The sequence below is a fragment of the Heloderma suspectum genome, chromosome 9 (genome assembly GCF_057233095.1).
Source record: "Heloderma suspectum isolate Gila_16-S chromosome 9, 16-S_ref, whole genome shotgun sequence".
Lineage (NCBI taxonomy): Eukaryota > Metazoa > Chordata > Lepidosauria > Squamata > Helodermatidae > Heloderma > Heloderma suspectum.
In genome coordinates, this window is record NC_139466.1 from 13,094,298 (window position 1) to 13,112,073 (window position 17,776).

General features: G+C 48.5%; 1 protein-coding gene across 2 annotated transcripts in view; it reads right to left on the reverse strand.

The window, feature by feature from the left end:
• Positions 1-17,776, reverse strand: part of TBC1D8B (TBC1 domain family member 8B) — a 73,136-nt gene that overhangs the window by 20,507 nt on the left and 34,853 nt on the right. Inside the window, exons 10-17 of one of the 2 annotated variants that reach the window (XM_084813723.1) lie at positions 17,185-17,399; positions 14,661-14,778; positions 13,263-13,548; positions 10,794-10,923; positions 9,518-9,616; positions 6,970-7,038; positions 4,858-5,098; positions 2,817-2,882 (exon numbers count right to left, since the gene is read on the reverse strand). In XM_084813723.1, the coding sequence (XP_084669849.1) occupies positions 2,817-2,882; positions 4,858-5,098; positions 6,970-7,038; positions 9,518-9,616; positions 10,794-10,923; positions 13,263-13,548; positions 14,661-14,778; positions 17,185-17,399 (1,224 nt within the window). The remainder of the gene's footprint in view (positions 1-2,816; positions 2,883-4,857; positions 5,099-6,969; positions 7,039-9,517; positions 9,617-10,793; positions 10,924-13,262; positions 13,549-14,660; positions 14,779-17,184; positions 17,400-17,776) is intronic. The other variant, XM_084813724.1, reaches the window with a different exon arrangement.

Below are 17,776 nucleotides of genomic sequence, written 5' to 3' on the forward strand. Positions count from 1 at the left end.
CCGCCTCCGAACTCAGAGGCGACCGCCTATCCAATGCAGGGCAGGAGAAACACGGAGGGGATAGTTTCCTCCGTGCTCCTTCTGCCCTGCATTTTTGGCTAGACAGTCACTTTTGGCTGTCTAGCCGTGGGAGGGCAGAGAGAGGGGGGAGGCTGCTGTACAACACATCGGATGTATCCTACAGGCATTTCCACCCTCCCCACCCTGGAAGGCCCCCCTGAACGCCCCGTTTCAGGTGCTCCGCGCTCCTCTTGTGAGCGCGGACCACGGGGCTTCTCCGCGCTTCCTGTGAGGCAGCATGGAATGGGGGGAAGCTCGGTTCTCTGGGAACTGACCTTGGAATGCGCCTGGAAAACAAGATATCCTATGGCATTCTAGTCACTGACTAGCGGCCATAGGATTGCTCCCTTAAGGGTGCAATCCTATGCATGTTTAGACATAAAAAAAGTCCTACAACTCCCAGCGTGCCCCAGCCAGCATGTGTTGGACTACATGCCCCAGCCAGCTTAGCTGGCTGGGGGATGCTGGGAGTTGTAGTCCAACACATGCTGGCTGGGGCATGCTGGGAGTTGTAGGACTTTTTTATGTCTAAACATGCACAGGATTGCACCCTTTAGTGCACTACTAATCAGAGATCAAAAACCTGCTGAAACAAATAAATCTTGATTGCCTGTAAGAAGGCAAGCAAAGACTGAGGCAGGCAGGTCCGCCTTGTTCCATAATCGCGTCACTACTAGGGATGTTTGAGAAATTCGTAACGGAATCAAATGACTTCATATTTCTATGAATCCAACTCGTGGATTCTGCAGCAGACTGGCTTTTCCCGAATCACGTTGATTCCTCAGACTTGTGGACCCCTTTTTTGGTACTTTCTGGAATTTTATGCAAATTCAGTCATAGAAAAATACAAGACCTGACTACAACGCTTTTCAAGACCTCCCAGCAAGGGACAGTCCACTATCCCTCTAGGTAAATGGTTCCATTGTGGAACTGCTTTTATCATTAAGAAGTTTCTCCTAGCGTTCAACTGAGACCTACCCTCCTGTAATTTAAGCCAAGAGATCGAAGTGCTGCCCTGTGGAGCAGCCGAGAACAAGTCTTTGCCATCTTCTAGGTGACAGCTCTTCAGGGATGTGAAGAGGGCTATCATGTCCCCCGCTCCCTGCCCTAGTCTTCTCTGTTGCTAGATATATCCAGTTCCCTCAACAAGGGTGCCGTAACTCAGAGGTAGAGCACCAGCTTTGCATGCCGAAGGTCCCAGGTTCAATCCCCGGCATCTCCGGGTAGGACTAGGAAAGAACCCTGCCTGAAACTCTGGAGGGAGAGCTGCTGCTCGTCAGTGTCGACAGTACTGGTCTAAATGGACCGGTGGTCTGACTCAGTATAAGGCAGCTCCCTATGCTTGTTTTGTTTTCCATAACATTGACCAGCGTCTTGGCTCTCTTCTGGACCCTCTCCAGCTTGCCTACATCCTTCTCTAAATGTGTCAACCAGACCTTGACACAGTTCTTCAGATGAGCGTCATCTAGTGCAGAAATGAAGTGGAGAATGGGTTCTGTAAGGTCTCCTGGCCTGAGGCCCATGTAGGGCTTAAAGTTAGGCTGAGAGAGAATGAATGAGACTGCTCCAAGGTCTCCCAATGAACCCCATGACCAAGCAAGGCTTTGGCTTCGGTCCCCTGGTCCAGACCAACACTCTATCCACTACACCAGGGGTGGGCAGAAGCTAGGTTTGGATTAGCTAGTAGTTCTCTGGGTGATCTGCAGTACATCGACAAAGATTTCTGGACACCCAGTAGCAGCAACAAAATGCCTTCCAACACCTTATGCTACTAAAAAGGAAAAGGTTGGGGCAATCTCAAGTGGATTTGTACATGCCAGGACTATGAGCTCCATCCAGTTCTGGTACTCAAAACAAATTCCTGGGGTCAGAATGCTTTGATTCTAAGTCTGCCTTCTACACCGAGCTCTGGTTGGTGGATCTCAAGTTTGTAGTAAAAAAAACAAATTAGATCCTGCAAGCCTGGAGTCTCCATAAGCCCTGCACAATTCTACATTGGCTCTCCTCAGTCATTCAAGCCTGAAGCTCAACATATTTTTTTATTTTTATTTATTACATTTATCTCTTTTATTTTTATTTATTACATTTATCTCCCACCTTTCTTCCACCGTGGAACTCAAGGTGGCTACATGTGGTTCCCAGGTGGTCTCCCCTCCAAGCACTGACCGGACCCAGACCTGCTTAGCTTCAGCAAGATGGCTGCCTCATATGCCTTCAGACCAGGCTCTCTTAATGGCCAAGGCTTGCTACTAATGTCCTGCTGCTCACAACTCACTATTCATATGAATTAGGGACATACAGATTTTGTTAAATCTGTACTGTTTGTGTTCCACGGATTATCAGGCAACTTTCGTTCTGTCGTCTGCTCGTTGATGGAATTGATTCTTTTAATCTGAATTTCGTTCTGCTTGGGCGCATTTGCATTGGCACTCATTTGCATTGGCACAAGTGCACATTAGTGCTAATGCACACCTGCGCATTAGTTAATGCAAAGTAGTCCAAATCCCCCCCCCCAAGTGAAAAACCAGTTCACACGTCCGCATAACTGCACAACTTTGAAAAAGCCAGTCTGCTGTGGAATCCACAGGTCAGATTCATAGAAATCCAAACTCATTTGAATCTGTTGCAGATTTCTCCGACATTCCCTATATGCATACAACAGAGCCACTCTCAAAGGCAAAGGAGGCTGTCCACAGTCCATACGTTAGGGAGGCAGAAGGGGAAATGGCACAGGAAGACACCCCAACCTGACTCACCAGGAGGTATGTGCAGCTTGAAAAGCAGCTTCAACTTATGGGTGAAACTCCCATGATACATGACATCTAAGAAATGGAGCAGAGAAAGTAGAAAGAGGAAGATTATTCAAGATGCTTCATACTAGGAACAGCTCAATCTTGTCCGTGTATACCAGGGTTGTCGACCCTCTTTCAGCCTGGCAATCGAACTCAATTTTGGGGAAGCTCTCGGGGGCTGCATTCCAGCGGTGGATGGGGCCACAGGCAAAAGGAGCGGGGCCAAAAAAACCAGCATGTTTCAGCTTAAAGCTCTTCCTGCCAGCAACTGAGCCTGAGAAGAGGCCTAAGACCTTTTAGATTGGGGAAAAATGTGCCAAAGTGGGGAACCCATCAAACCATCTGCAGCTGGGGGAAATCGGAGCCACCAGCCTCCACTGCCACCAAAGGAATGGCGATTGGGGAAAAGGGGTGGGGCCTGGGGAAGGTGGTGGGGCCACCTGGAAAACCACAGAGGACCAGACTGGGATCCCAGGCAGGCCAGATCCAGCTTGCAGGCCTGCAGTTACACACTCCTGGTGTATACCCAGACCTCGAACTGCTAGGTGTAAGGAAAGAGCAGTGCTGACAGCTACCAGGCTTAACTCTCTGGTTGCTTAAGACCAGGGTTAGGCAACCTGGTGCCTTCTAGATGTTTTGGACTACAGGGTTTATGGGAGTTGTAGTCTAAAATATCTGGAGGGCACCAGGTTGCCTAATCCCACATTAGGCTCTCGCAGTATTCAATGGTGATTATTCCAACTTCTTTCCTTGCTGTTTGTTAATTTATAATAAAAAATAAATGATATACCATGTTCCTCTAAATTCCATCCTCGTGCAAGACGGATTTAAAATGGGATGGATCATTTCTAAAATAAAAGTTGTTTTTTTTAAAAGGTGTCAGGACTTGAGCCCATAGCAGGTGTCCGAAGGGATGTCAAGCAGGGGGTTCAGTCTGTTTGCCCTCATTGGTGTAGGGATGGAGCTGCTGGAAAGTCACCTAGATGAGGAGAAAAGCCTCTCAGCTGCAAATGGCTAGAGAAGCACCTGGTGTGGTATTTGAGGACCCCATATAAAAGTTTAAAGGTCAGGACTGCTCGGTGGGTCTGAGCAGCCAGGGGAGTTTACTGTAACTGGCTGCCTATATGCTGCCATTCCAGGTGTAAGATGTTGGTACTTGTTTACAAAGTCCTGAACACCTCAGGACCATTCAGAGATCGCCTCATCCCTTACCTGCCTGTCTGGATGCTGCACTCATCATGAGATATCCTTCTGGTGGTGGCCCACAATTTCGGCTCGGAAAAGGGCCTTTAGTACTGTATTGCTCACTCTCTGGAATTCCCTACCACTACAAATTAGGCAGGTGCCAACGCTGCATTTTCCAACAGACATTCCCAGGAAAGTAACCCTGCCCTCTGTATAAAGACTTGCTTCTGTACATCGCTTAGAAATGTCTTTAACGTAAGCAATTCAGAAATATCATTCAATCGCTTTTGAGCTCAGTGGTGGAACACCTGCCCTGCATGCTGCAGCCCCCAGGTTCAATCCCTGGCATCTCCAGTTAAATGCAGGGCCGGCCCTACCATTAGGCAGGGTGAGGTAGTCACAAGGTGGTCAGGCTACTCTGTGCCCCCTAAGATAGCCGGCTGCCTTCAGTTTCTGTGGAGAACGCTGTTCAAACGTTAGCGCTGAAGACAGATTAATCTGCCAGTCTAGTCAGCTTTTGTACATGGAATGGAGGAGGGTGCCATCTTGTCTTTTGCCTCAGGCGGCAAAATGGCTTGGGCTGGCCCTGGTTAAACGGGCCAGCTAGCAGGTCATAGAAAAGCCCCCTTTGTGCTCGAAACCCTGGACAGCCACTGCCAGTCAATACAGGACTAGCCAGACGTGATCTAAGGCAGCTTCCTATATACCACTGCCTTGCCCCTGCCCCCAATGGATAGGAAATGGATCTGGCAAATAATCAATCTCAGTCTAAGACCAGCAAGTGCACAATCTCAACCTTGGCACGAATTAAATACCATACCGAGAGCGCAGGCAAATTCTTTGAAGTTTATAAGGCCATCGGAATTCTCATCCAGCAACCGGAATGTCCACAGCGCAAGGGAGTCCCTGTTAGCACATTGGGCCCAAGGGCTCAGGAGGTGATAGAGCAGACGGAACTGCTGGCAATCGATGCGATACTGGTCCAGGTAGGGGAGGCTAGGGTCGTGATGCTTCAGGGCCGGGCTGTTGACACTCCAGTAACAAGAGAGAAAATGCTCTTTCTGCAAAGGCAAACCAAACCAAACAGGGCAAAGAGTTAAGACTTCAGAGTGTGGGTGGGAGGGGAGGAGGACAATTCTGGGAGGGACAAATGTTGCTTCCATGTCATTGTTTAAAGCTAATATTGTCAATTGATGGACAGTAGAACAGCTAAATCCAGGTCAGTAGAACAGCTAACCCGAGAACAGGGATTCAAGCAGTGCTGGATGGGGTAGTGCCCCTTGAAATCACAGCTTCGTAGTCTGGGAGTGCTCCTGCATCTGGTTTTGACCCTGGATGCTCGGGTGATGGCAGTGGCCAGGTGTGCCTTTGCCCAGCTTAAATGGGTGCATCAACCACACCCGTTCCTGGAGTAAGCTGATCTTGCCGTGGTGACATAGCTGAGACGGCTGCAATGTGCTCTCCTTCAGACTAGGTTGGAAAAGTATCTGTAAGCTTCAATTTGCTCACAATGCAGCAGCTAGTTTATTAGCTGGAACCCGGTAACTTGGAGCATGTTACACCACCACTGAAACAGCTATGCTGGCTCACAATCTGTTCCCTGGAATAACTCAGATGGCTGGTTATGTCCCTTAATGACCTAGACATCTAGGGACCAGCATTCCTGAAGAACTGCCTTCTACAACATGAACCTGCCCAAGTATTTCTTCACACAGTGCATACTTAAATTATGGAATTCAATACCACAAGATGTACTGATGGTCACCAATTTGGATGGTTTTAAAAGGGGGTTAGACAAATACCCGGAAGAGAAGGCTAACAGTGGCTACTAGTTCCAATGGCTCTATGCTGCCTCCAGTATCAGAGGCACTATGCTTATGTGCACCGGGGAACATGGGTGGGAAGGTGCTGTTGCACTCATGTCCTGCTTGTGGGTTTCCTGTGGGCAGCTGGCTGGCCACTGTGTGAACAGAATGTTGGACTAGATGGACGCTTGGTCTGATCCAGCATGGCTCTTCTTATGTTCTTATATAAGCATTATGAGCACCCCTTTATTTACCTAAGACAGGTACAGGAACCATATTTCTGTAAAATATCTTGCTTTGCTAGTCCTTCAACAAGCCTGCTATGAGGTGTCAACATCTCCACCAACAATCGATCCTGGAATGTCTTATGGTTATGGTTGTTTGCTTTGAGACTGCTTGTTTGAAGTTGTTTTAGATATATGTTCTCTTGTGTATATTGTCTGTTTGTGTGTTTTTTATGTAAATGGCTTTTAAACTCTGTGTACTGTTTTTTAAAAAAATGTTTTAATCTTTGTAAACTGCCCAGAAAGCTTTGGCAATTGGGAGGTATAGAAACGTAATAAATAATAACATTAACACCACAATTTGTCAAATTCCACTGTACCAGCCTTGGGTAGCATAGCCTTTGCCAGAGTTCCAGTGTTTGGCAATCAAGAAGTGCTGCAGCTAACGTGATCACTGCAACCTCTTTATGTAAAAGTGTCTTTGAGGGTCATTAAAAATGGAAAGGAGCACTAACACCGAGTCTGGTTGTATTATTTGAGGCACCACATCAGAAATCACAGCTCCCAGATGCATCCTGATGTGCTGAAGCACCACATGCCTTTTTGAGTATCTGAAGTGCGTTCCTGTTTCATGGTACTGAATAGAAGAGGTCCAGCCAATTTATTTTGCTTGCCTTGGGAGTAGCTTGCTAGGATAATGGGCAAGCATCCCTGGCAGGAAAGAAAAAATATTCAATTTTTCTAAAAAAAAAAAGCAGCATTGTGGCTGCATCAAAGACCCAAGGGAGTAAGATCTAATCAAATCTTTCCTTAACTCTGTTGTAAGCACAACGTGGTATGACACTGAATTGGAAACAAAAACCTTTTGCAAAATAAGGGTGTTAAATAGAAGCAATGTGTTACCTTGAATAATTCATAAAGCTCTTCCAGGTTGCTAGGACTGATTTTCACATCCTGGGAGACAACGCGCAGCTATAACGAACGACAGAAGGAGAGCGCCAAGTTACGACCGTGCCTTCTCATTTTTCACAGGTGTTTGCTTTAACAGTCACAGATTTCAGCTCGCGTGGAAGAGGCTGCTTCCATCAGGTTTACAAGTACAGAACAAGCAAATTAGAACGTGCTTGTCTTTCCAATCTATACGGTCAAAGCACCTTTTTTTAATTAATGTCCCTCTTCCCTATTCTAACTGCCCTGCTTTCCGTTTTTGTTTGAATGCTCTCATTCCCTCTATCTCCAATGTTCAGGCAGTGCGTACCGCTGCTTAAGTAGCCGAAATGGCACCATCCATGCAAAAGAGGGAGGTATCAGCTGGCTTGGGGGAATCCCAAAGTTTGCAGAATTATAAGCACTCTTTGCGGGGGAAGGGGGAAACAGGACTCTATGGGAGGGAAAAACTGCAGAAACAGCCTTCAGAGGGCTGATTTTGCTCAGTGGTCAGACAGTGCGGACTGTTGGAGTGGAGCCAGGGCGGGGGGGACGGGACCAGAAAATCAGAGGGCAATATTTTGTTGCAGGTCCCAGGTTTTGTTTGCACTGATCAAAAACGCAATTAAAAAGCAACCATGCTTGTGCCACATAACACTAAAGGTTCACCCTTCCTGCACCTCCCAAAACTGGCAGGGACCCTTTCCAGCCGTTCTCTAGAATCAATCCTCTTTTTCCTCGTTCTTTTTTACTTTGCTGCATTCTCTCTCCTTCACTGCTTCTGTGTTAAATTGTCACACAGTGAAGCGGGGGCGCGGAGCCTTAAGCTGCAGGGCCAAACCCAGCCCCCTGGAGTTCCCAGAAGCCCCCCCCCCCCCCGGCCTCACCCTGTTCCCCTGCCAGTTTGGTGGCTTCCCGGCTTTTGTGCAGTTTTTTCCCCATTCTAAAAGGTTGAAATGCCTCTCCCAAGGCTGAGTTACTGGCAGAAGGAGCCGTAAGCTAAACTATGTGGGTGCTCCCGCTCCAACCCTTTTGCCTCTGGCCCCGCCCACCCCTAGAATGCAGCCCCGAGAGCTTCTCCAAAATGGAATTTGGTCCCTGGGCTGAAAAAGGTTCAAGACCCCCGCAGTAAAGCTACCCTTCTCGATGGTTTTTGCGTGGCAATAATTCCTCTTGAAGGTGCCAAAATCTAAAGTTTGAGGCCTGTCACAATTCAGTTCCCTTCCATTTGGGTAAGAATGAGGTGGAACGTAGGACGCTGCCTAATACTGAGTCAGACCGCTGGTTTGTATGGTCTGCACTGGCGTTCCCCAACCTGATGCACTCCAGATTTTTGGGACTACAACTCCCAGCATTCCTAACCATTGGCTATACTGGTGGGCAAAGCATCTGCAGGGTGCCAGTTTGGGGACAGCTGGCCTACACTGGCGGGGGGACTCCAGGGTTTCAGACGGGGGCGGTTCTCAACCCTACCTAGAGGCACCGACGTCAGGATTGATTCTGAGCGCAGGGAGATAGTTAGAAGCTCAGATTCAGCAGAGGAACCGTGAGAGCCGGAGGATGCATTTTCCCAAGCCAGTTCAGATATGGGTAGGCATGCTTCTCAGGTTACTAACTCCCAGATGGCCAGGCCTGAAGCCCCCCCCCCCGCCCCCCTCTGTGAGAAGCCAGGAGGAGGACGAGAAGGAGAGTGGGGTCTGTGACCTAAGAGATGCCAGACTGCGGCGCAGAGCTAAGAGGGAAACGTCAGGGGCGGAGCTCAGATTGAGAGGCGATGTAGGGAAGCATCGCTGGACAGGCGGGACATCCCTCCCTAAGTCTAGCCAGCAAGCCTCACTTCCAACTGCAGGCAAGTGTTCAAGTGTTCCCCTTTGAATCCCCTGGAGGCACTCCTTTGTAGCCTGAGAGTCTCCGAGGATTTGCATCTGTAATGAACCTGTTGATAGTGAATTGAAGGCCTGAGACTCAAGCCTCTCTATGGGTGCGTGAGTGAATCGGGAAAGAGGGGCCCAAGGGAAACGTGACAGCCTGCTGGGGATTGAACTGGGGGCTTCCTGCATGCAAAGCAGGTGCTCTGCCACTGAGCCACAGCCTCACGCCACCGCTGCCTGCTGGGTTGCCTGCAGGAGCTGCCACAAGGGCTGCAGTATTTAAGCTGATTGCGGCAAATGGCAGATAGGGACATAGGGAGCTGCCTTGGACCGAGCCAGGCCATTGCTCCGCCTAGCCCAGTACTGTCGACTGGCAGCAGCTCTCCAGGGCTTTCAGGCAGGAGCTTTTCCTGCCCTTCCTGGAGATGCCGGGAATCGAACCCGAGACTGCGTATGAGGTGCTCCCGATTAACTGCGCGGGAGATTTTACTTCTGCGTGCGTATGCAGGGGGCGGGGACCGGATCTGTCTGCTTGTACTCCAATAATAAATGATTAGGGCTCTTGTTCATACGAAGGAGTCGATTATGCTGATGATAAATGGTGTCCGACACCACGGCGGAAAGAGTGGCCGATGCCCCGGCATGCCGCTCACCACGTTTTGCTTTGTGGTGACTTCCAGGGTCTGGATGACGCACAGCCTGTTGCGCCGCCGCGTGCACTCCACCTCCTCAAAGCGGATGTCACCATATTTCTAGGGGAAGAGTAGGACGCCATCAGGATGCTTCCAAGGGCAGAGCCGGAGGCGCTGAGTGAGACGCCGGGGAGCCTTCCGAGGAAAGTGCAGGCAAGTGCTACGGCGGGGCGGGGGGAACCACAGCTCTGCTCTGAGCCATCCTGGCTTGCTTATTGCAGGGATGGGGAACTGCAGGGATGGGGGCCAAGCCTGGCCATCCAGGGTTCCCCAGGTGGCTGCACCCCTTCCCCGGGTTCCACCCCCTTTCCCCAATCACCAGTCCTTTGATGGCAGTGGAGGCTGGTGGCTCTGATTTTGGAGGGGCTGTGGATCCATTCTGGGTTTAAGTCAGAACCAGCCAGAACTCTAAACGAGCTATCCAAAGTGCTCACCTATTTGGGGGATAGGCTTCAGCACCTTGGATATCTCCTTTAGAATTCTGGCTGGTTCTGACTTAAACCCGGAATGGGTCATTAGCCCCAGTGAAATCAGAGCCACCAGCCTCCACTGTTTGGTGGTTTCCCAGTTTTTGTGCAGTTCCCACCACCCCCGTTCTAAAAGTGTGAAATGCCTCTGCTGAGGCTTAGTTTCTGGAGCTTTAAGCTACAATATGCTGGTATTTCTTTTGTATTTTGGCCCCATCCACCACTGGAATGCAGCCCCCCAGAGCTTCTCCAAAGAGATCCCCCACCCCTGACTTATTGGCTGTGATTATTTATTTATTTGCAACATTTGCATACCAATCCACATCTAAACAGATTCTGGAGCAGTGAACAAGAGATAAAATGAATAAAAGATAAAAAGAATGAAACATGATATATTCTTTAACAGAAAACAGAGTGCCAATAAAACAAAGTGTTGGCGCCTGCTTGACCTCCAGAGGCAGGGAGTTCCATAGGAAGGGGGCCACCACACTGAAGGCTCTTCTCCGGGTGGACTTCAGTCAGGTTCCATGTGAAACCACCAGGAGCAGGCCCTGTGACTGGGCAGGTTGGTGAGGGAGAAGGTGCTCTCTCAGGTATCCTGGCCCCAAGTTGTTTATTGACTTACTGGCTGTGCTTATTTATATTAAAACTCCTGGGCTCCCTTTCCACCCAAAGGAGGGCCCTCAAGGTGGCTTACTAAACAGCCCATAATGTGGGAGAGAGTTAGCTTCCCCCTTTTGTGGCAAGAAAACGGAAGCTGCTGCCCTCACCTCATTGGACTCTCGGATCAGGTCAGTGATGTCCACTTTGCGGTGCTGGCTTTTGGGTTCATTCACGCCGGACGCCTGCTGCACCATTGGAGGCAGGGGGCTGTCCTTGTTGGTGACACTGTCGAAAAACCTTGATGGAAAAGCAACAGAAGAAACAGAACATGCACAAAACACGAAGGAGCGAGGGAGTGAAAATGCGGCTGTTCGGAAAAAAACATGAGGAAAATCGCTACCTGCAGGAGAAATCCAAATTGTCAGGAGCTACTGTTTATTTAATACAGAGCCATCAGTATCCACAGTGTTGTTTTATAGAGTTTCATAACCATGTAAATCCAAGATGGCTCCCTGCCCCTAAAGAGTTTCCAATGCGAAAGGGGAAAAGGAGGAGCAGAAGGTAGCAAGGGATGAACACATGCATAGGCGGTTACACCTGACGAAATATGGGTACAGATGGAGATGCGGAATATGCAATAGAGTGTACGATAAGTTTGCTTCGACTGCACAAAACCCTGCTCAGTTTTGCAAGCTTTGTTCTGAATCTTGTCTTTCTTCTCTAGCCTTCTCAATCAAGGTATCCTTCCTCTGCAGCCCTCTAAATCAAGCCTCCTCCTTCATGCCAGTGAGCTTACAATGAGGACACTGATGGCTAATGTTATACACGCATGCGCGCGCGCGCCAAAAAACAGCCAAAAGAGATAGATCTATTCAACATCTTTGATGAGCATCTGCTGGGCTTTGAAAACCTGGCCGTTCAGGCGGCTTTTGGGGTGGGTTAGGGCGTTTTTTTTATTTTTTAAGAGCAATGTTGTTTTGTTTAGTGGACTATATTGTATTTTGTGTTGTTATTTGTATTGTACGCCACCTAGAGTGGCTGGGTAGCTGGCCAGATGGGCGGCTAATAAATCTAATAAATAAACAAACACCTGAGGTTTTGCTGTCAGTGCCACTGCTGAGTGAAATCTGGAAGGCTTCTACCAGAAGTAGGGCCTTTTCAGTAGCGGTTCCAACTTTTCAAAATGCCCGCCCCAAAAAGCTCCGTCAAACCCCAACACTGTTTTTTTTAATATATTCCTGGACAAATCCTGGCTTCCTTCAAAAGGCAACTGGCTAGTTTGACTCCCTGCTTGGTGCTGATTAGAGCAGTGCTGTCTAATGGCATTGTGACTATTACTTCCGCCCACCCCACCTTCTGAGAAGGGTATTCTATTTTTGATTGCTGCTGGTATTAACGTTTGTTATTACACCTTTTGCATCATTTTTATAATGTTTTGCTGTTCTTAATTGTAAGCTACTTTGTGTTCATCATGGATAAAAAAAAGCAAAGAAAAGGCAAATTTCCACATTGCTCGAACTGCATTTATTTATTATTTATTTTTATTCTATTTAAAGCATTTGTATCCTGCCCTGTATCATTAAGATCTCAGGGTGGTGTATAGATAAAATCAATTTAAAAAGTGTAAAACAGTAACTAATTTAAATAGCTAAAAACATATTAAATCATTAAGCTAGCTAATACCAATTTAACATCTAAAACACTAGAACAGTTAAAACAGGGTGCTACTTTAGGGAGTGCATTTAGCCTTCAAAGGCTTTGGTAAAAAGCCATGTTTTAACTTGGCGCCGAAATGAAACCAGCGTCTGCGCCAATCGGGCCTCCAAGGGGAGGGCATTCCGCAACCGGGGTGCCACAGCAGAGAAGGCCCTCTCCCACTTCCAGCCGTACTGTATGTCTCACACTGGTGGGACGCAGAGGACGGCTCCTCCAACGGATCTCAATCCAGGACATGCATATATAGGGGGAGGCGCTCCCTCAAATACTGAGGTCCCAAGCCACTTAGGGCTTTAAATATCATCACCAGCACCTTGAATTCCAACTGGAAACGTATCGGCAGCCAGTGCAATTCCTTTAAGACTGGTGTTATGTGACCTTTATGTGATGTTCCAGTCAACAGTCTAGCTGCTGCATTTTGCACTAGCTGCAACTTCTGAGTCGTCTTCAAGGGTGAACACCTTAGCATTTAAAACAGGTGTGCAGAACCCCGTGGGCCAAACCCAGTCCTCTGGGCTTCCCCAGAAGACCATGGCCCCTTCCCCTACGTCCGTTCCCTTGACCCATTTCCTGGCTTTTGTGCATCCCCCCCAACCCCAGTCTAAAAGGCTGGATGCTTCTCCTAAGCCTTAGTTACAGGCGGTAAGAACTTTAAGCCAAAATATGCTGGGATGTTTTGGTATTGGGGCCCCACACCTTTTGCCTTTGGCCATGCCCCTTTTGCTTTCCACCCACCACTGGAATGTTGAAATGGAATTCAGCTGTCAGGATGCAAGAGGTTCAATCCTCAGCCCCTGCAGGCAAGGCTAGGAAAGACTCCTGCCTGAAACCCTGGAGAGTCGTTGCTGCCAGTTGGTGTCGACAATACTGGGCTAGATGGGCCAAGGGTCTCACTCAATATGAGCTTCCTGTGTTCCTACCTGTTGAGGACCGTGACAGCTTCTGCATCATCCTTACAGGTCAGCAGCCTGTCCATGTTATAGTCCAGCACAGCCAAGCCCAGTTGCAAAATGGCCTTTATCCCATCGTAGAAGAAGCAGTCGACCACGTTGACGGCACTCTCGATGGGAAGGACACTGATGAACAGAGTGAGGAACCAGGAGAGGGAAACAGAGGAGAAGAACGTCATGTCGGTCATATGCTCCGTCAGCTGGGGCAGGTGGTCCCTGATGAGATCCTCAAACACAGCCTGATCTACCAAGGCACCTGCAAGAGAGGAGGGAGGGCTGATAGGAATGCAAACCTGAAGTGGTTGCATTCGCACAACCACTTCACACAGACCTGGTGTCTCAGTGCTTGCATTAGGCAGATTTGTTGGGAGGGGGCGTAGCTCAGTGGTGGAGCACCTGCTTGGCAAACAGAAGGTCCCAGATTTGATCCCCAGCATCTCCAGGTAGGACAGGAAAAACTCCTGCCTGAAACTCTGGAGAGCCGCTGCCAGTCAGTGCTGACAATACTGGGATAGACGGATCCACGGTCTGACTCAGTATAAGGCAGCTTCCGATGTTCCTAGACCAGCACCACTTCTAAATGCATCCCAAGCACCCTTCGTTTACAGAGCTGAGCCACTGAAAGCAGAGCAGAAACAGGGGTTGATGGTTTTATTTCGGGTTTTCCTCCAAATGGTTTTTTTCTTTAATAAAGCCTAGTCTTCCAAAGCTGTTCCAAATGAGAACTGACGAATGAAGTGCCTAAAATGTGTATTGCTATCTCCTGGAGCGTGCTCAAGTTCACCTATTATATCACAGTTTAAAACAAACTCTGATCAGATGCAAAACAAGCCAGTTACAAACCCTGGATTGTTTCGCTAGTCTGTTTGACTAGCCAGAGTTTGTTTTAAACCACAATCTTCGGTCCGAATGTAATGGCAAGCCAGTTTTCCTGGGAAGTAGAACTAAATTCAGCAGGAGTCCTCCCACCTGCATGGAAGGAAGAGAGGGACGCGGGGAGCACGCCAGCCTGAGGCTTTGCTCAAACTTCTTCTGGCTCGTGCACGAAGTGTAGAATCCAGGCTTAGCATCCTGTACAACCTCTCCCATACTGTTAGTGTTACCTGAGCGATGCAGTTGAAGGCACACGCTGCAGAGGACACACACAGAGTCCTCCGCCGGAGGGTGTGCGAACGTGTTCGGCATGCATTCAATACAGTGCCGCTTGTCCGGAGCATGGCAGTCTGCCTTGTCAACAGAACTTGAACTTAAGTGAGTCTGGGGATCAAGGCCTGGCATTTGCCCTTCTCTATTAATATGTTCTTGCCTATTCCTTTTGCTCGCGAAAACTGATTATTACGTTAAATGATGGTTAAAGTAAAACCGTACCGATGATCCGGCGATTGAAATAATCAGGTAACATCCTTTCGCACACAGCGACCAACAGCCAGAACGCCTCCTCCTCTTTGGCGTAAAGCAGCAACACGGATGTCAAGATGTTCATTGCCTGTAAACAAGCAAGCATGACAGCCGGCGTTAGCAGAGACGATGACAGGTGTTTCAGGAGGAGAGGGAGGCTAGTTTTGGCCTCGTTCACATGTGGTCTTTGCAGTACTTTCTTTCTCGATACTGGATTACCAGGAGCTGAATGGATGGATGGATGGATTCCACCGAAAAGCACTACGATGGAGGCAAAAGGTTGAATCCAATGGGACTCTAATGAGGCCCATTCATCATTTCAGTAGATCTACTCTAAGTAATTGGATACAGCACAATGTGAGCAGGTATGAGAATTCTTTCTGCAGTATTAATGATATGGCAGGCCACTCACGCAGTACACATTTGCCACATTCAGCAAGTGGCAACTGTGCACTGTGTGAAGCAGCCCTGAGAGTTACATGGAAAAGAAATCAAAATGATAAGCAGAGATTAATTACGAAAACCATCTTGGCTCTATATTGTGCTGCAGCACCAACTATTACTGGACCCTGCTTAGGCTCCTAAGGGCTTATTCTGTACTAGTCAGACCTCATCTGGAGCGCTCTGTTTGGGTCTGGGCACCACAATTTAAGAAGGATGTCAAGCAGCCTTCCTCAACCTGTGCCCTCCAGATGGGGCTGATATGAGTTGAAGTCCACAACATCTGGAGGACACCAGGTCAGGGAAAGCTGACGTAGACAAATTGTAACAGGTTCAGAGGAGGGCAAGAAATAATGAAATCATGGCGTTGGAAGGGTCAAACCCCGAAGAGTTCAACCCCTGCTCAATACAGGCTCTGCACTGCGGGGTGCGGCTCCAGCATCCCTGACAGGTGGCCATCCAGCCTCTGCTGAAATACCTCCAGCAAAGGAGAACCCACCACTTCCTGAGGCCATTGGTTCCACTGCTGAACAGGACGTTTCTCCTAATGTTTAGCCAAAATCCGTTTCCTTGTATCTTCGGACCATTGGTTCTAGTTCTGCACTTGGGAGCAACAGAGATCAAGTCTGCTCCATCTTCTGCATGACAGCCTTGCAGATATCTGAAGACCACTGTCATGTCTCCCCTTAATCTTCTCTTCTCCAGGCTAAACATACCCAGCTCTTTCAACTGCTCCTCATCGGACTTCATTTCCAGGCCCCTCACCACCCTGCTTGCTCTTCTTTGGATGTGCTCCAACTTGTCAATGTCCTTCTTAAAATGGGCTGCCCCGAAACTGAACACCATACTCCAAATGCGGTCTGAGTAATGCAGAATATTATTTATTTATTTATTTATTTCATTTCTATACCGCCCAATAGCTGAAGCTCTCTGGGCGGTTCACAAAAATATTACTTCTCATAAGCTGGGCACTATGCTTCTGTTAATGCAGCCCAAGACTGCATTAGCTTTCTTAGCTGCCGCATCACACTGCTGGCTCATATTCAGCTTGTGATTCACTAAGACACCTAGTCTTTTTTCACAGGTACTGCTGCCAAGCCAGGAACCCTGAACAAAGATGGTCAGGTGTATGGAAAAGAAGACACATGAGGAAAGGTTCAAGGAACTGGGCATGCTTTGCCTGGAGAAGACTGAGGGGGACGTGAGGGAGGAGCCATTTTGTTGTTGTTATCATTAAACAAATGAGAGTCAAAATCTCTGGCCAACGTACTGCAAATCATCCAGCAATCTGCAGTCAATCCCAATCTACCCACCCGGTAGGCCTTCTATCCACATTCTAAGGAACGTCTTCATTCTCATGCCAGCCCCAAGAAAAATGGAAGTTCTAGCTATGCCCCATTTCTTAACTACAAGTACTTCAACAAAATTCCTAGGGCAGAATAAAACTCCCAATGGACTGAACAAGGGGATCTCTTTTGTTCCATTCATGTATTGCCATGTTTGTTCCATCTCATCCGGCTTTTGGTGCTCTTTCTGCTCTACAACCCAGTTTTTACTGTATTGCACTATTTACAGATTTTTTTAAAAGTTCTGTCAATCACTTTGCGAAGCCTGTCCTGAAAGCAGTATCCTATATGTTAACAATGAGCTCATTCTCCAAGGGTGGATCCTTATGTAGCTAAAACTGCATCATCCGTGCACAAGAGGGGGTATCAGCAGGCTTGGGGGAACCTCAAAGTTGCGGAAGTATACAACTAACCTTCCAGGCAGGGAGAAAACCCTAAAGGGGTGTGTGTCCATAAACAACCAATGAAAACTGAGTTTCCCCTGGGTTGGGGAAAAACAGAAAACCAGGAAAGGGGCAGGGGAAGAGGAGGAATGGAATGGAATATTCTGGACAATGGAATGGCTGGCTGGAACCCTGAACAGGAGCATTCCACGCTGCAAGATTTTGTTGCAGTTCCAAGTACTATAATCAGAAATACACACACACACACAATGTGGCAGTTCACATATTATAAGAGGGACAATGGAGCCCACAGGCTCTTCCCACCTGACAATATCCAATCTTGGGATTCCTGTAGGCGTATGCGGTCAGAACCCTCCTGAGGGCAGAAATGCCCGTGTCACTCTGGAAAGCTGGATGTTCGGGCAGGGAGCGGCGAAGATCCCGTTCGATTTCGTCTGTCGCCAATGTGCACGTCCCCAAGGACCTCTCAACCAGCTCGGTGTAATAACCGGGGTTGGTAGCCATGTCGTTCACTGCACCTGCCAACATGTTTAGGGCACAGTTATAGAACAACAAGTATAAGGACACTGGCGTGGTTCCCTTGCAATGTGCCCAAGAGCCCGCACACTGAACACGCATTTGGATAAGCATGACTGAGACAGGACCCGCTGAGACACTCCTCTGACCTGGGCCCAGTCTACACCACCTGAAACGGGGTACCTAAAAGCTGTTGCATGGAGGCCATTTTGAACAGTCATGTCATAAAAGTGCGTAGAGCAGTGCTTCTCAAAACTGGGGGTCCTGATGTGTTTGTGGGTGGGTTGCACAATGCGGGGCTCCCCCACACATTTCCAAGGGCTTCCCTCATCCCCCACCCCACTTCACTGGGACAACAGCATGCATTACTATCCTGCAG